At 42.7% G+C, this 22,809-nt stretch overlaps 2 protein-coding genes across 4 annotated transcripts; one reads left to right on the forward strand and one right to left on the reverse strand.

Annotated features, from left to right (window-relative positions):
- The first annotated feature begins 1,874 nt into the window (after positions 1 to 1,874).
- Positions 1,875 to 13,712, forward strand: col9a3 (collagen, type IX, alpha 3). The gene is made up of 32 exons (XM_028409282.1): positions 1,875 to 2,132; positions 2,897 to 2,965; positions 4,002 to 4,037; positions 4,407 to 4,478; positions 4,618 to 4,671; positions 6,718 to 6,753; positions 6,905 to 6,928; positions 7,039 to 7,092; positions 7,492 to 7,545; positions 7,651 to 7,692; positions 7,797 to 7,853; positions 7,932 to 7,985; positions 8,089 to 8,142; positions 8,277 to 8,330; positions 8,433 to 8,486; positions 8,616 to 8,669; positions 8,748 to 8,801; positions 8,880 to 8,933; positions 9,022 to 9,075; positions 9,222 to 9,266; positions 9,344 to 9,397; positions 9,493 to 9,546; positions 9,911 to 9,964; positions 10,049 to 10,120; positions 10,710 to 10,745; positions 10,894 to 10,938; positions 11,211 to 11,243; positions 11,755 to 11,901; positions 11,983 to 12,037; positions 12,414 to 12,596; positions 12,729 to 12,806; positions 12,921 to 13,712. Exons 1-32 carry the CDS (start codon positions 2,067 to 2,069, stop codon positions 13,103 to 13,105), a joined length of 2,037 nt encoding a protein of 678 aa, XP_028265083.1. The 5' UTR covers positions 1,875 to 2,066; the 3' UTR covers positions 13,106 to 13,712.
- On the reverse strand, positions 13,675 to 17,630 carry LOC114438139 (transcription factor-like 5 protein). 3 transcript variants are annotated; one of them, XM_028409280.1, is made up of 8 exons: positions 17,419 to 17,630; positions 16,692 to 17,091; positions 16,326 to 16,458; positions 16,060 to 16,204; positions 15,805 to 15,976; positions 14,826 to 14,967; positions 14,437 to 14,568; positions 13,675 to 14,390 (listed from the first exon to the last, which is right to left on the reverse strand). In XM_028409280.1, exons 2-7 carry the CDS (start codon positions 16,982 to 16,984, stop codon positions 14,440 to 14,442), a joined length of 1,014 nt encoding a protein of 337 aa, XP_028265081.1. In that variant the 5' UTR covers positions 16,985 to 17,091; positions 17,419 to 17,630; the 3' UTR covers positions 13,675 to 14,390; positions 14,437 to 14,439. The 3 variants fall into 3 exon arrangements, with proteins under 3 accessions (XP_028265081.1, XP_028265080.1, XP_028265082.1); XM_028409279.1 differs by having other exon boundaries at positions 16,692 to 17,118; XM_028409281.1 differs by lacking the exon at positions 17,419 to 17,630 and having other exon boundaries at positions 16,326 to 16,436; positions 16,692 to 16,772.
- Between the last annotated feature and the right edge of the window lie 5,179 nt (positions 17,631 to 22,809).

Consider the following 22,809-nt stretch of genomic DNA (forward strand, 5'->3'; position numbering starts at 1 on the left):
GCTTCATGTACTTGTTTAGTGGAACTTGTTTCAGTAGCCCCAAAACTACATGAAACCTGTATTAGTGTATGTGCAAAGGTATGTGAACCCCTAGCTGCATTAAGTCAAGCAGGTAACAGACTCAGGTGAAACACATGTGAGTGCTCAATGAATCATTTAATTAGACCAATGAAATGAGACATCATTGGAAAAGGAATCGGCCTGCACTATTTAATAGAGGAAACCAACCAAGCAAACTTGGTCCCATACACAACAACAATGCCAAGAGGACAGGAAGAAGAGGGTATTGACAGCCCATCAGTCTGGGGGGAGGGATATAAGACCATCTCAAAAGATTCCAGCTCCATCCATCGACTGCAAGACAAATAATTTACAGGAGGGCCTTCAACATGACAGCAACACTGCCTAGATGTGGGCGCCCTTCAGAACTATCACCCAGATCCACCAGAAAAATAATAAGTCAGGTAAAGGCCAGCCCACACATCACCTCTACAGAGTTGGAGACCTCTCTGGCAGCGTCTGGGACCAATGTGCATGCGTCTACGATCAGACTAAAAATTGAACACCCATGACATTTATGGGAGGGTTGCTAGAAGAAAGCCTCTGCTCTCAAAAAAGAACAAAGCTGCCCATTTCAGAGAGCACTTGGACAAACCAGAGGCCTTCTGGGAGTCCATTCTCTGGACAGATGAGTCCCAAAACCGCCATGTTTGGAGAAAAGCCAACACTGCAAATGAAGAAAACAACCTCCTCCCCACAGTGAAGCATGGTGGTGGAAATGTGAAGGTCTGGGGCTGTTTTTCTGCTTCTGGAACTGGACGACTCCATGTTATCCAAGCAACCATGAATTCCCAGGTATATCAACAAATTCTTGACCAGAACCTCAGTCAGACAGTGGAAGCTGGGATGAACATGGATTATGCAACAAGACAATGACCCAAAGAATTCCAGCAAAACTACATTGGAATGGCTTCAGAGAAAGAGGATTCATACTCTGGATTGGCCCAGTGAAAGTCCAGATCTTAATCCTATTGAAATGTTGTGGCGAGACCCAAAGAAGATGGTACATGCCAGATGTCTCTCAACTGGCTGAGTTCTGCAAGAAGAAGTGGGCAAAAAATCCCCAAAAGCAGATGTGAGAGACTGGTTAGAGGTTACAGAAGACGTTTGTTGAAGTAATGGCTGCAAAAGGAGGAGCCACAAGCTACTAATACAAAGGTTCACATACTTGCACATGGTACATTCTCAGTTTTTGTGAAATAAACCAAACTTGTTGAATTACATAATAAAAAATATCTCTTTTTTGATTTGGAAAGTGTGCTTTACAAATTAGGATTTGGAAGTCTGTTAAAAAAGGTTCTTTTAAATGTTTTTGATAAAAACAGCGACCATGTCTGGAACATACTTTCAGGCAGCACTGTATTGCCAGGAATTGAAAATGTCTGCATCTAAAATATTCATATAAACTAAGAAACCCTCCAATCCAATCAAAGAGGTGTGTGTTGTCTGTGTCATTTGTTCACATTACATGGCAGCTGTCACAAAAATGTAGTAAAAAATCACAATTTTTCATATATTTTTAAAAAGCCCTTAAATCCAATTTAAGGAGTTTTGTCTCTTTGTTTACTACAATTCAGCACATTAGCTTTAGAGTCACTGGTTGACATGACATACTATTTAAATGCATTTACAGTCCATTAACTCATTGATCATTTGGCTGCATATACAGACCTGCTGCCACTCTTCACTTCATTCAGCTTCTAATTGGTTTTGTAGACTTTTTTTAAACATTTTTAGCTCAGCCCACTTTTTTGGTGTCCGAAACGGATTCCCCTCTTCATCACTCCTCACCCCCCTCACCCCTGTGTGCACTGTGTTAGACTGAGTTCAGCCCCTTCGACTGGAGGCTCGGGTTTATCTGGAACCAGAAAGAAAGCCATTCAGGAGCTGTGCGCGGCGAGGTGAAGGAAGGCTCCGTTGCGGACTCTGGGGGGGAGCGAGAGAGGACCGGGAACCGGGGATTTGACCTTTTTCCGCATATACTCGGGTTGGTGAAGCAGAGAGCTATGGCGGCGTTCTCTGCTCTCTGGGTGCTCTTACTGTGCCAGCTTTTGGCGTCATCCTCCGCTCAGGTGAGACTTATCAAGTGATGCCTCCTTTTCTTTCTGCATCATTTCTGGATGTTGGTGTTTGGAGTGTTTTGTGGCAGCATTCAGTCAATAATGGTGTTTTGCTGTATCTGAGCCGCAGATGGCGACTTTACATCAGCTTTAGGTTTTGACCTAATAGGTGATAATTTCCTGTTGACAGTGCGCCTGTAAAGCTTGTGATATATTCTGTGTGTAGCTCTGTGGGCCCATTGTTACGCCACCATGGGAGCGTGATTGTGTGCAGGTGCTGTACCTTTCACACTCGCTGCTGAAGTAGTCGGAGGTTATGTTTTCCTGAACCTGTGGAATGCACGGATTGGAGCGCAGTGCGCACAATGCCACCTTTGTTCACTCAGCCTCCCTGAGATAAACTCTGCAGCATATTTGGAAAAATCCTCGTTTATTTTGTTAAATAATAAGCAGCTACTCATTTATTGTGTGATTTCATGTAGCTGTAAATACCGTATACATCCACCGCGCATTTCCTCCTGTGCGTAACTGGAGATTTGGAGCGTTTTACGCGCACATATTTACATCATGCTGTCCGTGGTGTTGGGATTATATTGGTGAAACATCTGGAATTATGAAATAACTGACGTGATTCTCTCATTGCATCCTTTTTATTTCTTTTTATTAAATATTACTCTTAGTGCCAAAATATACCACTTTCACACTTCATTGCAAATACACATTTGTATTCATTATTTAAACATTTACAAATACTTGACTTTACTTTTCTGTTACAGAGGCCAGGCCCCAGAGGATCTGCTGGTCCACCAGGACCACCAGGGCCTCCAGGGAAGGATGGCACTGATGTGAGTTGACCTGACTACAGTGATGTCTGCACTTAGCTTGGAGTCAATGAGAATTTACTGTATTTATATGTACATATATATATAACAGTTGTGCCAAGGCCTCCTGAGAAATATGCCAGTTGACAGTGCATTTTAAATTTGGAGTCCCTCTCAGTTAGTCGTGGTAGAACGTGTTTTTCTTGTGCATAAATGTGGCTGGATGTGTCTAAAAGTTTGATTTTATGAACCTGACTCCTCCCACAGCTCCTCCTACAGGTATTTAATGACAGTAATAATGATGGATGTCAGGTAGGAAGGTATTAGGTGTGTGCGCTCAGAGTGAGTCTGTGAGAGCAAAAGAACTTGAAAAATCTGGACAAAAGACTTAAGCCATCATATTTATTACTTTTAAAGGCTTTGCTGGTATTTTAGGTGTTAAACCATCAATTGAATGATGTAATGAGAATTTATTTGCTCAAGTCAAAAGAGGAAATTGGATTTAAAGAAGTTAAGTCAGAAGAAAAACGTTACGGTGAAATATTTGTAACATTTGAAAAGATTTTCTGTGACTTAAAGAAACAAATTGCATTTGTAAAAGATGTTGATGCACGTCAGAAAACTCCAGACTGGGTTAGTTTTGGATATTTTTGTGACTCCTGTGAAGTTTGGACACACAGAGGCTCCATTCATACATTCCCCAACCCTGTGAGACCATCTAGAGTTTCAGCTCGCACCTCCTTCCTGCACCCTGCACCTTCCACCCCACCACCCCCACCCCCTGCCTGTCCAAACCAAACTGAGGCTGTAATCATGTGACCAGTCCACATCGGGCTCAGCTTAGTGATGTTTGTTCATTCCCAGACTCTGCAGAAGCTAAACATTGTGCACAGTAAGGCAGGCAGAGACCGCTGCCTGCTTCAAACACGCTGTATACAATAAAACACTGTATGCACTGGAAGCCTTTGGGTCCGTGTGGCAGAATAATTTAAAGAGCCACATTGGCATTCAGCCTGCAACTTAAATGGAAAGATATATAACGTATTCATCTCATTAACAGGGTAAACCTGGACCTGCAGGACTGTCGGGGAAAGCAGTAAGTACTCCAACATAAACGGGTACATCCTGTTCAACTGTGTGCTTCAAATTATCATCATGGATCTTCTACCAATCCACATATTAATACAACTATAATACAGATGACAGAAATGTTCTCCTGCATATGGAAATGTTCTGTACGTAAATAAAAGCATACACACCTCCATGCTCTTCAAAATCATCACACTACACAATCATCACCTCACCCAAGGAGCCCAAAAATCAGCCTCAGCAGGCAGCTTCTACTCTCAGACTCTTATTTTGAACAGTTTCTTTTTAATTTAAAGATGATGACAAAAAACATGTAAAATATGCTGAAATCATTTGTTCAGTTGTGTCTATAGATGCTTCTTAAATGTTTTTCTAGGGACCCAAAGGAAAAGCTGGAATTCCAGGAGGACCAGGACAGCCAGGGCTGCCCGGACTTCCAGGGGTTGATGTAAGTGTCCAAGTAACACCAACACAGCACCTTTTCATCTGTTTAGATGTGTCAGACGTCATAACCCAAGCAGAGCTATCACCTGTACATTTAAAATAGCAGCAGAGCACATGGTAGTGATGTTCTACTTCCTCCTCAGGGTCTGACGGGTCCTGATGGCCCTGCTGGCAAGGATGGACCCCCCGGGGAAGCTGTAAGTGTGTCCTGGACTTGGATTTTTTTTTTAAAGATGCACCAAGACTTTCTGCACCTACTTTACACTAATCACTAAATCAGCTACTTAGCAAGACATATAAACACATGCTAACCCTGCACATCAGTCAGGAGGATCTCAGTTCTGTGTTTTTTTTCTGTCGGCCTGAATTTGTCAAGCTGGCTCAGCTTCTTGGTGGGAATATTTTTAATGAGGGATCAGAATGGGATTTATTTCTGCTGCTTCCCTAATCCGGCATGGAATGCACACTGCTTCCCACCAGCCTGGGAGGCTGTGGGAGGTGATGGTCTCCTGTCCTGAGGCTGAGGGGAAACAGGCGTTTATCCTCTGAGAAGAAGGTGGAATTACAACACGTGTGACATCAAACTGTGGCTCAGTTCTATGATTAAACAGGAAGGCTGTGATGTCCCCACAATGAATATAAGATACAAGATGATACAGACTGAGGGGCTGCCGCTGTAACACAAGTCAGAAAACAGATAACAACCCAATTCCAACCCCAGCTCCAACTCCTCTCACCCCCTCCCAGCTATTCAACTAATTAGCCAGCCTAATGAGGAAGCTGGCGTCAAACCCATCTTCCTAATTACTCACACTGTTGTGGCTTATAGTGAGGAAGAGTAGTACAAAGACAGAGAGGATGAAAGCGAAAAAAAGAGCGCAGCTCACCAAACCACACACACACACACACACACACACACACACACACATATATATATATATATATATATATATGTGTGTGTGTATATGTACACACACACATATATATATATATATATATATGTATATATATATATATATATATATATATATATATATATGTGTGTGTATATGTACACACACACACACACACACACACACATATATATATATATATATATATATATATATATATATATATATATATATATATATATATATATATATATATATATATATATATATATGTGTGTGTGTGTGTGTGTATATAGGTACACACACACAGGCACCACATCTCTTTGAGGAATGCAGCAAATAAGTGTAACATCACTGTTTATTTTGCCATCTCACCTCCCAGACAACACAAATACAGCTGGGAGGGTGTAAACAAAGGGTAAGAGAAGAAGGGGGGGCGTTACATTATTCACATCACTAACTTTAAGTTAATGGAGGAAACTAAGACTGAGCTGGTGTTTATTGCATCTTGCCTTCGTTAGCGATGCAAAAACATAATTCTTAAATCTGTGTTCTCTATGATTTGTACAAATGATTGTATTCATGCTGTTCAAAGCAGTAGTCGTCATATCATGATGACAGTGGATTCAGTGTTTCTGTACCTATGCTGGGAAGACGTTTGAAATGGATCTTTATGAGGAAGCTCGACATGTGCAGTGTTTGCATAGCTCACAAACTGAAACACAAAGCTGTGCAGTGACCATCCAGTCATTAACTACACAGAGCTGTTCAATGGTAGCCCTCACTAGCAGGCTAAACACTCACAGCCAGGCTCAGGACTACTGACACTCAGGACAGCAGCTCAGTACTGTGGATCCATCAATCAGCGATACTCACTTCATCCAGAGGCTCAGTCAGAGCCATACAGCGCAGCACAGGTGGATGAACCTTTCATGTCGCCAGACAGAGGTTTTTCTGGAGAGCAGTTCTGAAGCTACATGTGGGAGGCTCCAGCTGTCGCCATCAGGGCAGCACCTGGGTCTGCTGAACTCCCAGTCAAATAAACAGAGGCTGGCAATCTAAGATGCCACCAAGCAGTGGTATCACCAGTCCATCACATGACTAACACAGAGATAAACAGCCTTCACATTCACACCAATCAACCTAAGCAGCAGGTCTGATGCTGGGATCTGGATTAAACACACTCAGATGCAGAGGGAGTCATACAAACCCTGCACCCTGGCCAGCCTGCAGCGACACTGCTTGCAGTTAGCTGTGAATGCTAACCACCGCCCACTGGGCCACTATATTGTGAATACAGCCCCAGTTTTCAAAAGGAAAGAAGCTGATTATGATTTCGTCTATCTACAGGGTGAACCTGGACCTGCTGGGCCACCTGGACCTCCTGTAAGTAACCCCAAATACTATTGTACACACAAGAAGCATCAGACAACAGCTGGCCTCTGATTAGCATTAGCCTAACAGACGTGCGTTTCATCATGTTGCAATCATTGCCTCTGTGTTTGTGACTTAATTTGCCTTCCTGTGTCTTCCGTAGGGCAGAGGGAGACCAGGAGCTTCAGTGAGTACACAGCATGGTGTTATGTTCTGCTTACAAACAATTCTTGTGTTATGTGCAAAATGAGCATGTCTGAGATTTTGCACACAACCAGTGTTGTCTTTTGTCCACAGGGACTACCTGGAACCAACGGTTTGCCAGGTGGAGTCGGACCGCAGGGTCCAGTGGTGAGTAACTCTGAACTTCCTGTCATCAATAAGGATTTAGTCGATTACATTTCCACATCTACACGAGCTTATGCAGCAGAAACAGCCCTATTAACAGGATCCAGCTGGAATCCACCAGTAGGCCACTGCCCTAAATTAGGATAAGAATAACCCCAGGACATGTTAGCTCATGGACTGGTTTCTACTGGGTCAGAGTTTGTTTATATCTTGAGTTTCTATGTCTTGAATTTGTGTGTGATGTTTTTTTTCCCTTCTATAAATGTGAAAAGTGGATCTGTGCACACGTTTAAACAGATCTCTGGACACAATTCATCAAACCAGAGGATAGATCTAAGCTTACCTGAGCTTGAGATGCTAAAGATTTCTTGTAATCCTGGTGCTCTTGTGTCTGTCTCTCAGGGTGCTGAGGGTCTACCTGGACTTCCTGGACCTTCTGGCCCCGATGGCCCCCCTGTAAGTGCACTTATCATTACAATAATTCACCCAGTAAGTCTTTTGTGAATTAGAAGGAACGCGGCTTACATTCTGGCTTTGTGCCCCCTTCTTTCTCACTCTCAGGGTCTTCCTGGTACTCTTCATGATCTTGAAGGTGACCTCCTGGTAAGATTCCTGCCACGCATCCCTGTGAAAACAGCATTAAGAGTGATTTGAAAATGCAAACAGGGACTGTAGAATCCTCAGTGTTTTGTGTCTGGCCCCTGCAGTGCCCTGCAATCTGCCCTCCTGGTCTTCCTGGTCCCCCTGGAATGCCAGGATTCAAGGTAAAGAGAGGGTTGTTTTTTTTCACTCGTTGTAAGCCTGGAAATACACACAACTCAACTGAGTTTGACCTCTTGTAGGGTCACACTGGGCACAAAGGAGACAAAGGAGAAATTGGAAAAGATGGAGAGAAAGTGAGTTTAATGGACAAGGGACGGGGTTTGGTCCCTTGCCTTAAAGTTGTATGGATTCCATGTTGCACGTTGCTGTTTCAATGGTGCCGTGTTTTGTCTCTAGGGTGACGCTGGTCCACCTGGTCCACCAGGTATTCCCGGCCCTGTGGGTCTGCAGGTGTGTGTTAGAATTTCCCCATCCTTTCAGTGATGACTTCTGTGTCAGTAGAAGATATGAATACTTCTTATTTACATTCTGAGCAGGTTGTGGTGTATTAAAGTGCCTAACAATGCTCTTATGCTGTGTTCTAGGGCCCACGTGGTCTAAGAGGTTTACAAGGCCCAATGGGACCAGTGGGAGACAGAGTAAGCAACTTTATAATATAATCACATTTTATTATTTGAATCCCAGACATGCAGAAATGAGTCAGTCCGTTTCCTTTGACCTCATCCTCGGTTTGTCTGCAGGGCCTCCCTGGTTTCAGAGGCAAGCCTGGCATCGCCGGCGTCATTGGAAAGACAGTGAGCATTTCCTTGTTTGCACTACAATTACCTAAAGAATTATAACAAAGTCTGTTAGTCATTCACAGACAAAATAGATGGCTGGTCCCATCAATGAATAGCTGTATGTGTTTCATCTGATGTCTCCAGGGTGATGCTGGAGAAAAGGGACCACAGGGATTCAAAGGACCCAAAGGAGAAATTGTGAGTAAAAGACATTGATCTGAGACATTTGGTTTATAAAAAGATGTATCAATGACACGTTTGTGTGTCTTTACACAGGGTAAAATCGGTCCCAAAGGAGCTCCTGGTGGTGCAGGACCCAAAGGGGAGCCTGTAAGTGCATTCATGCAAAATTATACACATTTAATCATCTTTCAGAACAACGAAGGTCATATGTGATGTTTTTAACAGGGTATTCCAGGCAGGGATGGCAAAGACGGAACACCAGGGTTGGATGGTGAGAAGGTAAGTACAACATCTTCCTCTTGAAGGATCTTCTGCTTCAGTTTGTTGTGAAATCAAGCAGGTGTGACTATATTCTGTCTTTTGATAGGGCGATGCTGGACGGCATGGGGTGGTTGGTGAGAAAGGACCAAATGGCCTTCCAGTAAGTGATATGAAATAGACCTGGGGGTTTCCTTTCTACTCTCCAGGCCAGGCTGGTTGTAGTTTTCTGCATAGATGTAAGGTCAGAGTAAAGACGTTGCTCAACATGCTTCATGATTTGTTGTTGTTATATTTTTTTTGTTCTAGGGTCTGCAAGGAAAGGCTGGTGTAAAAGGATCAAAAGGAGAAGTTGTGAGTATTACAACAAAAAAAGACCTAAAAATCCGATTCAAACTGTGGTGGGAAACTCTCATTCTCTTTTAAACCAGGGTGATCCGGGGAAATCTGGGGAAACAGGACCCTCAGGAGAGCCAGGTATTCCTGTATGTATCTGATGGGAATTCATTTGGATGGACAGCCTCTTTGACACTTATTCCAGCGTGTCTGCTGGCTAAACTGTCCTTTTGTCACTTTTCAGGGTGACATTGGTGTCCCAGGAGAAAGGGGGATAGCCGGTCCCAGAGGAGTGGCAGTAAGTTCATGTTTACACTGTGAATGAGGGCAGCTCATACATGGTCTGTTGTCACACGTGTAGCTGCAGCACCATTGCTATAAAAAGCTTCAAAAGCAGCTATTATAGGACGTTTAAAAATAATCTGCGCCCCATTTTTTAAATTATAAGACTTTCTGCTGCACAGATGGTCATAAGAAATCAGACATTTAAAGTACACTGCTTTAATAACAAGCTAAATTAATATAAAGCAGATATTTAATGCTATTCTGTGCAAAAAGGGGGGTAAAATAGGAGTTATTATCACACAGTGTGCTGCACAACAAATCATACAACCACCATTTTCTCTTTAGTAGCATTACATGACAGTGTGTCTTTCCACCAGGGAGGTATTGGACCCGCGGGCAACACTGGGCCTCAGGGAGTGAAGGGCTTCCAGGTAAGTCACAAGAAGGCAGTAATCTTTATGAGTTTTATTATTTTATTACAAGCCGACTTACCAGCTGTGTGTGATGTGATGCAGGGAGTCAAAGGAGCCTTGGGAGATCCAGGTCTTCCAGGACCAACAGGAATCCGTGGAGAGTTTGGTGAAAGGGTGAGTGCTGTGTGAGAAAGTTTAAAGTCATTCATAAAGTCAATCAATTGATGGTAAACCTTATTTTCTCTTAGTCTACTGTAATGTCCTATAATGTTTGAACAGGTCAAAATTCCAAAAGATCTTCAACGTATCACAGAAAAATGGCAAAACAAGACATTTTATGACAAGAAAACAAGATGCTGATTATCAAAAGAGTTGCTTATTCTTTTTCTAGTAATCAACAGATCAATATTTTGTGTATTAACTCATTAAAGTCCAACACTGACACAGCAGAGATGCCGGCTGATCCTGCTGTGTTAATGGGAGGACTCTGTATGTCAATAACCAGGTCATCCCTCCTCACTCTTATTAGTATAAACTCAGCCAGGAGAGCGCGCGCACACACAGACACACACACACACAAAGCGACCTCCTGTTCAGAATCTGAGGACAGAACAAAGCCAGCTTTCATACAAGCCGTGGTCCCCGTTGAGCAGCCCACCTCACTTTCCCTCATCCCCCATTCCTTCTCCCTCAGCAGCCCTTCAACAAAACGTCTCTGCATGGCCCTCGTTCATTCTCACTCTCTCTTTTTCCGACCCTGTAGGGCCCAGTTGGAGCTTCTGGAGCTAAAGGAGACATGGTGAGTAAAGCCGGTGAAGCTTCACCTCCACTGGTGGGCTGTGACAGCCTGTTTTACAGCTATTAGAGATCACCGTACAAGAGGCTGAAGAAGTTGTCAGATTAAAAAAGTTCAGCCGTTTATTCTAAAGTGCTTTTTGTGATTTCAGGGTGTGGCAGGAAGTGATGGTTTACCAGGAGAGAACGGAGAACCAGTGAGTAATTTCTCCGTTTTTCACATATCTCTGACCTTGCTTTGTTTGCAGTAATTAGTTGTACATTTGCCTAAAACACACTTTACCCTTGTATCGAAGTTCTTTGGTGCAGAAATAAAGCTGGCAGATTTGAGTTTTTATTCTTCTGAGAGTCACGCTAACTAATAATGTTTTTATTGTCACACCTCTTTTGGTTCCAGTTCATTTCATCTGTGTAAAAGGTATTAATAAAGGTTGACTGATTGAGACTGTCCATCTTTTTTCCCCCCCAGGGTCCTTTCGGGCCAGTTGGACAAAAAGGAGAAGTAAGCATGGCAAAGACGTTCTACATGGATCCATATCCTGCAGAGCAGCTTTTCTTTAAATGTCTGTTAGCACCAAACACAGATCAGATGTTGTGTGTGGGTGTAATTAAGTTTGTTCCAAACTCCCTCTGTGTCACATTTTAAGCCTCATTCTGAGCTGTTGCCCACTTGTCAAGAATCCCCGCACATGATTCAGCTTCACATTCCAGATTTAACAGGATTAATTAGAGATAGGTAGATGCTTTAGTTTTATTGGCCTGTTTGCCACAAGGGAAAGATGAGTTGCATTAAGCTGCAGCACAATTTATCAGCTTCACTGTCTTAGTCTCATTTACTGTTGGGAGTATTTATCAAGCAACACAATGCCATATGAATCCACCCACACGTTGTCCCAGCCGACCCAGTTCACTTCCTGGTTGGTATTTAGTCAACAAAACAGAGCTTATGGATGATTTTGGAGGAAACTGATCTGTTTTCAAGTGATTAAATGGATGATTGTTATTTATTATAGTCAGGGAAACGAGGTGAATTGGGACCCAAGGGTGTGACAGGTCCACAAGGAGAGCTCGGGCCACGAGGGCCTCCAGGAAAACTAGGACTAATGGGCTTCCAAGGAGAACAAGGTCTGCCTGGAATTGCAGGAAAAACAGGCGTACCTGTAAGTGTTTGTTTCTGTACACAGCTGTGAATGTATCTGGTGGCTCTGAATGAGATTTAAAAATGTCCTCTGGTGTTTCAGGGTAAACTGGCGAGCGAGCAGCACATCAGAGAGCTGTGTGGCTCAATGATCGATGGTGAGAGATCTTCATTTAATTATCATACACAATTTGCGCTAACGCTGAATAAAAAGAAAGGTTATGAATTTGTTATGCGTTTGAAAGTGAGTACCAAAATGCAGGAGGGTAACAAAAGGTGTGTGCTCATAATAAAGCTGGTAAACTTACAGAACTCCAGGTAAATAGACAGTCCAGGGTGAGTTATCCAGAAGAAAACCAGGCATGAAACAGCATGAAGAAAAACACTGGTAACAAACACAGGGGAAGAGCACACAGTGAGAAAACACAGGGACTAATGGAGCTCAGCTGAACCTGATGAGGGTGTGGCAGGCAATTAGAAAGCGACACTGAACACAAGCAGGACAGAATTCACCGTCAGCTCTCTGTGTTGTAGATCAAATTGCACAGCTGGCTGCTAACCTGCGAAGGCCCCTGGCACCAGGAATGGTAGGCCGCCCCGGCCGCCCTGGGCCTCCAGGAACGCCAGGAGTTGCTGGATCTATTGGGCATCCAGGCTCACGTGGACCACCGGGGTACAGAGGCCTGCCAGGAGAACTTGGAGATCCAGGTCCCAGAGGTATGAAAGACAAAATCAGTTTAGGGCTCTGATCAGTGACGTCTGAGAAAAGTGACGTCTGTAGGTTATTTTTATAAATGTGAGCCAACAAAATGGAACTGCAAGAGAATAAAAGTTTTCTTTTCACAACAGGTGATGTTGGTGAGCAAGGTGATAAAGGACCAACTGGCAAAGCCATTGATGGGCCTTCTGGAGACCAAGGATATCAAGGTACGTGGCCTCAGGCAGCACTTATTAAACTAAGCCAAAAACAGGACATGTACTTCAACTCTAAGAATAACCTTCAACTTGTCTAAGATGCCGGTTTCTGTTACCTTTCCACAGGTCTTCCAGGTGTACCTGGAATTGTCAAAGATGGTCGTGATGGGTCTCCAGGAGATCCAGGTGAGTCTGGAGAGCCTGGCAGAGTAGGTAGGACTGGGCACCAGGGACCTCCTGGAATCTGTGATACATCAGCCTGCCAGGGAGCATCAGTCGCTGGGAAATCCTCCAACCCCAAAAACCATTAATACGTATGACTTTCTGCAACCTGGCGCCATCCACTCCAAAGAGGCAGAGCGACAAGTGAAGAAGAACGGAATGGAGGAAGGGAGTGATCGCAAAAAAACTGTCTTTATTTAGATATGATGCAAAGAGTAACATCACGTGTGACATTTTGAGTGGAACAGAGGAACATCCCAGGAGTGACATGAACACCAGAACAACTGAGAGAAAACCCAGAAACAAAGCGGACAGAGGGCACAAAAACAAGAGAACAACTCCATTGATCCAAGTACGATAACATAACAACACTTGAATAACAAACAACTGGAAAAATGAATGAAGAGTCATTTGTGTGTAAAAACTTTGTACGTCTTGTTTCCATGCCCCAGTTACTTTGTTTAACAGATAACAGCGACTGTCTCTGGCGTGCATGTGCATTTATCACAGCCCATTATGTAAATCACAGGTGTTACCTCAGCATACAAGCTTACAGTGTAAAATACGAAAACAGGTGCTGGAGGCGGAACAAAACGCCTCTGACGAGAAGCTGTGTATGTGTTGTAAAAAGGAATAAAAAAAAAACAAATACCCAGGCGCCCAGAAACTGTGTAGATTAATGCAAAAAAGTCGTTTTTTACACCTTGTTTTCCTGTTTGTTTGTTTTTTTACTTACATGTGAATTTGATTCTCAGGATTTGAGATTCAAAAATAAATTGTGTGGATGCATCAATGAAAACATTGTAAAATACACAAAGAATCTTAGGAGCAAAGATTATACAATTTTCTTTTTCTTTTCTTTTTTTTGCCAATTTGCAACAACTACATCCACCCTGTACTACCAGTGCTGTAACTATTAAATATACATGACTTTAAATACTATTTATTATTTGTGGGGGACTGTTGTATGTACAGTAACAGCGACATGTTGTAAGAAAGAACAAATAAAGCCACTTTTCAGTAAAACATCCCTCTTCTCTACATCAAGTGAACAGTCTGGCTAACACACTACAGTAACCTGTTAAAGCAGCAATACTGCGACCACTAAACTGATTAAATGTATAAATTAATGCTGGTGGGTAGTAAGCCGAGTCACCTTCTGTATAAATAAAGCTCAGTTAAAAAAACATCCATCAAACCAATATAATAAAACTGCAGCTATGATGCAGAGAAGATGAGAGCAAAGATCTGCCCAGTGTCAAAGGGAAACAGCGCCCCCTGTGTGTGAAATATATCAAATGGTGAACCTCTCTTTTCCTAAATTATTGGAATTGTTTCAAATGTCAATAACTAAATGCCATGACCAGACCTCACTAGATAAAAGTTTTATTTTGTTAATGTAGTGGGTGAGACGATGGGGAGCTTACTGCTCTGCTCCAAAACCCAAGCTCAGTGTCTTGTCCATATCCTGGTTGACTGCGTCCTGATCTGAAGAAAAGCTGGATTCAAGACCTACTTCTCCATCATCTTTAAAGTGGGTCTTCTCAAACTCCTGCAAGAAAAAACAAAGGGAGTGATTTGGTTTCAGCACATTCATTTGGTTCAGTATTAATGTTGCAATACACAAAAGTAAAACGAAAACAGAACATCACAGTAACACAATGTTATGAGCAAATGATGAATTTGGTTTGAACATCATCTAATGTCTGCTGCTGCACCAATTAAAGGAGGAGACACAATCACGCTGTTATCTGGCAGCCTCTGGGTTTTGTAGCCGGTTCCAAGTGGTTATCAATCAACACAACCCACCTCATTAAGAGCGTCTCCGTATCTTTTTTGGATCCATTTGAGAAAGGCCGTGGTCCGCTGCAGGGTGTTGACTTTGTCTGTATCTGACCGGCAGAATGGCACCATCATGTTCAGCTGGTCGCAGTACAGACGGATCCTCTTCCTGTACAACAACACAGGCAGTACAGATGTGTTTTAATCTTTGTCCTTGAACACTGACGTGACGTGACTTACAGCAAACTACTGTAGAACAGGTAAAAAATATACATAACAATGCCCGTTAGTTCCTTAAATTTAGAATGAAATGGTCTTCTTCTGTTTATCAGCAGGAGTCTGCACTGTTTATTGTTTTTTGTAGACTGCTCACAATCTGCTGTACAGAAGAGCAACTAACAATTATTAGTTTACCTGGAAACTTTGAAAAACTGTGTTTATCTAGTGTCTGTAAAGGTAGACCCACAAAATGAGAAAAACCGAACACGTCTACAGATTCATTTTAGGTTTGCACATTCACTAAGCAACATGTTTCTGCGCTATAGAACCCTAGATATTCCTACCAGGGAACTATGTCAAATTTTTGTCATAAAGTAACCAAGTGATGGCTGGAGTTTGACAAATGTGTGAATGAATGATTGCAACACAGTACCTGTTATAAATCAGGAAACATTGTGTAAATTTGGCTGAATTTAGTACAAACTAAACCTGTGCTCCCTAAACAGACCCATGTACTGACAGTAATGATTTCTGACAGCTGTGGGCTTAAAAAACATAAAGCACGGTGCATTGTAACACGTGTTACCGACTACCGACGACCACTAATACCCCAAAATGTAGAGTATTTATTACAGTATGTGGAATAATATGTGTATGATATTGGACACAGTCTGCAGTGATGCGTTAAGGTCATTTAAAGCAATTAAACTAACAATATGTTATATTGTCAGGATGTCGAAACGTATGATGTCACAAACCATGCAGGGACACAGAGGTGCCTGCTCACCTGCGTTCCCTCTCCCTGCTGTTGTGTCTCTCCTTGCGCTGGCCGAATAGCACATGTCGAGTCCTTCTTGCACTGCTCTGTGATTTCTGGGCAGCTGCAGCAGCCTTGGTGGTTGGATGAGAGGTTTGGGTGCAACAATAATTCATTGAGACAGCAGGTGGCACCAACTCCTCTATGAAAAGCAGCACATGATAGTTAGACACAGGCTGGCAAGCATTTGCAGTGTGGTATAATAGCAAGCAAGATTTCACTTACTTTCATTCTTAACTAACTGTCGCTCATCTGCTAGGCTGCCGCCACCGGAGTCATGATCTTTAGGAACAGGGTGAAGACTGAGTGATACTCTGTTGGGGATGATTAAACTCCGGTGGTTGTTTGGTTCAACCACGTGACTAATAACCTGGAATACAACAACAACAACAATTTTTGTTTTGAACATTTGTCCTCTAGCAAGTGTTAAAAATGAAGGTATAAAAGACATTAAATCTATTAAAATGAAGGTTTCTGATGTTTGTACACACCTGACCAAATTCGACAGGTTCAAAAATGTAGCACAAGTGATGTTCTCTGTCAGTTTTTATCCACTTCTGCTTTTGAGGACGCATGATGACCTCCTGATCCTCTGCTGACTGCTGCTGAAGTATGGTTAAAAAACTGAAACACAACATTTTATTTCTATTTAACCTTTATTTAACCAGGTAAAAAAACCCAATTGAGATCCAGATCTAGTTTACAAGGGTGACCTGGCCGAGTGGTCAGCAGCACACGTCAAGAACATTAGAACAACTAAAAGAATCCATCAAGATAAAAGTCAATTATGAGCAGTAAAATAAGTGCAGCGGAGATTTTGCACCTAAATAACTGCACTATACAGAAAAGCTCTGTACCTTGGGGTGACAGCCGACATGGTGTTAAATCTCTTCTCCAAGCAGACTCTAGCAGCTGGCAGGGGACGCCTCTGAGAAGATGTGGTGCCTTTGGCAGGTGATGAACTTTGGTTTTCTTCACCTCTGATTTTGGCCAGCACAGAATCTGGAACCTCTCCAAACAATGTTGGTGTCTTTTCTCTTGGCATCACCAGACACTCGTCATCGCTTAAAAACGACATGTCAATAGGCTGAGTAGGGGGCGAAATATTTTCTGCAGCCATGACCGTGGCTGGGTGAGATATGGCCTCCATACAGTCCTGGGGTCCGCAGTGCTCCTCAGTGTGTCCGTGAATGAAGGGATCACCGGGATCGGAGCCACGGGCTTGTCCTCTGCATGAAACATGGATGTTTTTGTTGGCTAAATGAAGGGATGACATCGTTCACTCTACAGATTGGGGAAAAACTAGGTTAAAGACAACATACAGCAGCGACGTTAGCTAGCAAACAATCAAAGAGTTGATAACACTAGTTTGTAAACGCTCAACCATAGTGACGAAAGCTACAACTTTAACTAAGCTAATGTTAGCTAATATGTCGGAGGTGACGTTAGCATTTAGTTTAAACTGTGTAAAACATAATAAATTGAAAAGCATAATTATAAAAGCATCACTTATAATACGGAAAGGGCTAAACACTAAATAAAAAAGTTCATCGTTTTTACTTTTCTGTTGGAATCACTACTTACTTTACTGGCAGCTGCTAGCTTGGTGGTCGCCAGGTGGAACAGATGTGGGTCACAGCCGTTACATTCAAAACTTTATTTAAAATCTGGAAAACAATGTACATAATAAAACAGTAATGTTCTAAATTTAATTTACTGAAGAGCGAATGGTTTTGAACAAAGTTACACAATAAAAACACTATAAAAATATAGTGGTACCTGTACAAATTTAATTGTAATTACACTCAACAAAAATATAAACGCAACACTTTTGTTTTTGCTCCCATGTTTCATGAGATGGACTTGAAGATCTAAACTTCATGCATGCATGCTGATCTGACATCATGATTAGTGCACAGGTGTACCTCAAACTTTCAGGGTGGCCTTTTATTGTGGGCAGTTTGAGGTACACCTGTGCACTAATCATGATGTCAGATCAGCATCTTGATGTGGCACACCTGTGAGGTGGGATGGATTATCTCAGCAAAGCAGAAGTGCTCACTATCACACATTTAGACAGATTTGTGAACAATGTTTGAGAGGAATGGTAATATTGTGTATCTGGAATGAAGTTTAGATTTTCAAGTCCATCTCATGAAACATGGGAGCAAAAACAAAAGTGTTGCGTTTATATTTTTGTTGAGTGTATTACTTGTGTCCTGATACATTTGTATTATTAATCTTTTGTGTCACTGTTGCACTGTTGTATGTGTCAACCTTTACTTCAATAAAAAGATTAGTATCAATATTTACCCACAAATACTCATAATGGTCTCAAAATCTGCAAAAATAATAAGACCTTCAATCTTTAACGTAAATGTTCATTATGACAGTAATCATGTCTTTTTCGAAATAAAGGAACATTTTATACTATATTTAACACTAAAAACTGTGAAGTAACGTGAATAGAACTTACTTTTGAACACCAAACAGAAACATTTAGGGCTTAAATGTTGTCACACATGAAGATGGAAGATGCATCAGGTTTGATTTTGTGCAACACACTTACAGGAGATCCAGGCAGGATAAATGTCACAGCAGTGATTCTTTTTTAAAGTTCGTCTCCTGCACAAACCTCATACTGACACATTGACTGAGAAGTATAACGCTGTTTTGGAAGAATCTGATAAAACATGTAACCTTTAACAAACACTTTACATTTAATTTTGTTAAAACTCCTGAAAGACTCCATACGGTTTATAAACATGCCAATTAGCCCATGTAAAGTACATTTTAAATAATTTAGCACACCACAAATGGCACTCAAACTTCTTTTGCACTGCTAGAGAAAAGTGAATTTGTTAGTTAAAGTGACAGATCGGACTGCTAGGAGTCAATTTCAATATCACAAAATTAGACATTATACAAATTTAAAAGGGTATGTTGCTTTATTTTACTTCTTGCCTTCTAAAAGAACAATGAAACACCATTCTGTAATCGAAGAAAGAACATAACTGTCTGATGGCTACCATAAACATACTATGGTCATGGAAAAAAACAATAACTGTACATTTTCTGAAGACATAATTTCCAATAGAAATGCACATCGGCTTATATTTACAACAGATCTAAAGCATGTAGGAGGCATTTAGTCTTGATAAAAAAAACACCTATTTTGATATCAACACAACAAAAAACACAACTTAAATATCTGCCTCTGAGCATTTTCATGTCAACTTATAATGTAAGATGTGATATTGAAAGACAACTACTCTCCTTGAGAAAAAAAACATTCACTGGGTGTTATGTTTAGGTATCTCCATCCAGAATGATGATGTATCTTTTGGTGGTCTACTACACCAGCCTTTAGTGTGCTCAAGAGTTCTGTCTTCCCCGTCCTTGCCCTCTGACTGAACCACTTTGCTGAACCCGTGGTCTACCTCTACTCAGGTACCTGTCTTTTGAGTGACCCATTTGTTTCTGCGTGATCAGAACATCAGAAGTCTTGATCATAGGATTTTGAAAGCGTATGAGACCTTCTGCTGGAGTGGGAAGTAAGGCACCTCTGTGTCTTTGAGGGTTTACAGCTTGTTGATTTTGTGGGTTATCAAAATTAGGGAACGATTTTTCTTCATTGTTCGGACTTGGACCTAGAGACCTATGAAACTGTGATGAATGTGGCTCACTAGGGTCCTGGAATCTACCAACTTGGGGAGGACCTCTTTGTTCATTAGTGGTTGTTTGATGCCTTTGCCCAGATTCTCTATCAACCATTCCTGGCCGCCCTCCATTAGACCCAGGGAACTCTGAAGTTTTGGGTGATGGCCCCCTCATACCTGCTCTATTAGGTCCTAGATGTCTTGGACCTCTCCTTTCCCTTCTAAAATCAGGCTCAAAAATTTGTCTACCTTGTCCAGAATTGTTCGTGTCTACACCATGACTTTCAGGTCCTTGCTGCCTACAGTCTGAATCTCTCCCATGGAATCCTAGACTTTCAGTGTTTGAATTTCTGTTTCCAGGTCCCGTGGGCCGTAAATCTAGATCCCCTGGTCCTCTTCTATCAAGGCCTTCATTCTCAAATTCTCTCCAGTTTGGGCATGAATCCATCATTTCTGGACCTCTATGAGGCCCAGGTCCTTCCATGTTTGGCCCTCTCATATTTCCTGTAAAGTCTGGCTGCCTCCAGTCATTACCTGTATCAGGATGATCTTGAATGCCTGATCCTGGTCTTCGCCCTCGACCTCGATTATAGCCTCGTCCTCTATTGTGTGGATTTCTTTCTCCTCCCCTGAAAAATGGTGATCCTCTCCCTATTTCAGGTTCTCTCCAATTATCTCCCCTTTGTCTCCTACCTGATTCTGAGCACACCATGTCACTATCATCCTGAACTGGCCCTGGTCCCCTGGGACCATTCCAGTCATTTTCTGTACCACTTATGGGCCCTGGATATAACATATTTGGTCTTTCTTGCATAGGCCCTGGTCCTCTATGTCCAGAAGCATTTCTTTCACTACAATGACGTTGTCTACTATGTTCTTGGCCCTGGTCATCTGGACCTTCTTGAAAGGGTCTGATAGTTCTACTGCCATGTCTTTCCCAATCATCTTCTGAAAAACCTCTTTCATTTCTTACACCCTCCATATTGGGCCTTTGTCTATCCAACCATTGTTCATCAGTGTCTGTGTGTCTTGTGTCAGGAGTAAATCCCTGGAAGTCTGGCCTTCTCCGTCCATCTGGTCCCTTAATGTTTGTCCTTATAGGCCTTGGACCCCTACGGGTATGACCTCTTTCATCAAATCCTGAGAATTCCTCAACTGGGTTTTCTTGAAAAGGTTTAGATTCACCCCAGTTATCTCTTCTATTATGCTTTAGACCTTCTGTATTTGGGGCTCCCTGTCTAACGCTTGGACTTCTAAAGTCAGAACCGCCTGATCTTCTCCAATCAGACAAAGGGTCTTCCACATCTGAAGCTCTCCTTTCAGGCCAGGACTTTCTGAGGCATGGGCCTCCTGGATCTTGTCTGTCAGGACCCTCACTGTCTGGACCTCTAGTTTGACAACCAGGTCCCCTAAAATCTGGACCTCCTGGTTCCTTTCTTAAGGGCCACTGACACTCCATAGCACTTCTGTCAGGCCCTTCTCCTCTGAATTGTGGACCTCTCTGTATGTTTTCCATGTCAGAAGGTCTGTTTGGTCCAGATTCTCTCATGTTTGGACCCTCTGGGCCTCTCCTGTTGGGGCCGTCTATGTTATCAGGGCCTTCCCCGAAATGTGGTAATCCCTGTCTTCTACTGTGAGACCCTGGACCTGCCATATCTGGACCATGTCTTACAGGCCCCAGTCCTATGATGTCCCGGTCTGCACTTCCAATATATGGTCCGCTCCTCTCAGGCACTGGTCCATCAGCGGGCAGATCTCTTTCAGACTCTGCTCCCCAGAAATGTGAATCTCGTGATCCTCTTCTGTCCATAGAGGAACCTCTAAATTCACGTCTGGGCCCACTAACATCTGGACCTCCTGATACCTTTATATCAGGCCTGAGTCCTCCCATAGTAGGTTCTCTCCGTTCAGGTCCTGGCCCTCTGAAATCTGGGCCCCCAAATCCTCTTCTGTCAGTCACAGGGGGCTCTATAGTGATGCCTCTCCTTTCAGGACCTGGTCCAATAAAATCTGGACCTCCTGGTCCTCGTCTGTCAGGTCCTGGACACATCACATCTAGACTGTTCCTTTCAGACCATGGCTCTTTGAAATCGGGACCTTGTGGCCCTCTCATGTTAGGTCCATGACCCTGCATAACTGGCTCTTTTATCTCAGGCCCTGTCACTCTAAAATCTGGATTCACAGGTCCCCTCCTGTCAGGCCCGGGACCCATCACAGCTAAACCTGTTCTTTCACATCCAACTCCCGCAAAGTCTGGGCCCCTTGGTACTCTCAAACCAGGTCCTTGATTGTCCATTGTTGGACCTATCCTTTGAGGTCCCTGTCTCATAAAATCTGGGCAAGGTGGTCCTCTCGTGTCATGCATTGGGACCTCCAAGTGTGGACCTCTAATTTCCAATCCTGGTCCACTACTATCATTCCTTAGGCCATGCATGTCTGAATCTCTCATTTCAAATCCCGCTCTTGGGAAATCTGGACCCGTTGGTCCTCTGCTGTCATGCTTTGGAGGCCAAACATTTGGGCCAGTAATGTCAGGTCCTGGTTGTCTAAAGTCTGAGCCAACAGCACCTCTTCTGTCAAACCTATGGCTATCCATATTCAGCCCTCTCCCATCAGACTGATGAACTTTCCATTCATCTTGAATAAATGACTCGTCTCTGGTTTTATCTGATCCTCTCCAGTCATTCATTCTGTTTGGTTCTGGAGGACAAACAATCACTGGTCCTGGATTTCTCCAATCTGGATTTGTAGTGTTTTTCATGTCTCTGTTTTCACGATCCATTTGTTCATGTTTCCTTTCAGGCCATGGATTGTAATTATTTCCACCGTGTATGTTGGCATCCCTTCTAGTAGGGCCTGTTTCTCCAGTAGCTATACCTGAACTTTGTTTGCTCCTTGTATCTGAGGGACCCACGCTACAATTATCTTGAGAGGGACCCATATGGCACATCACATCTTGGATGCCTGGACCTTTAATGCCTGGACCTGGAAATATAACTCCTGATTCCCTTAGATTCATTTGTGGTCCCCTATATGCAGGTTCGTTCATGCCTGGTTCTGCTTTTCTAATCATAGCACTTTTCATGTAAGGTCCTAAATGCTTTGATTCTGTGTCCATTTCAGGTCTTGTTCTCTTAATTTCTGTGGGTATTGCTGGGTTTGAATGTCCTCCACCTTCACTTGTATTATTAGGATTCTTTAAGCCAGGACTTATCTGATTATCTATCCCCGCTATCCACATATTTCTAACATTTGATAACGGATCTCCAACAGTAGGAAACAATTTACTGGACAGACAACTGTCTTCATTTGGAGC

The sequence above is a fragment of the Parambassis ranga genome, chromosome 7, assembly GCF_900634625.1.
Source record: "Parambassis ranga chromosome 7, fParRan2.1, whole genome shotgun sequence".
In the NCBI taxonomy this organism is placed as follows: Eukaryota; Metazoa; Chordata; class Actinopteri; family Ambassidae; genus Parambassis; species Parambassis ranga.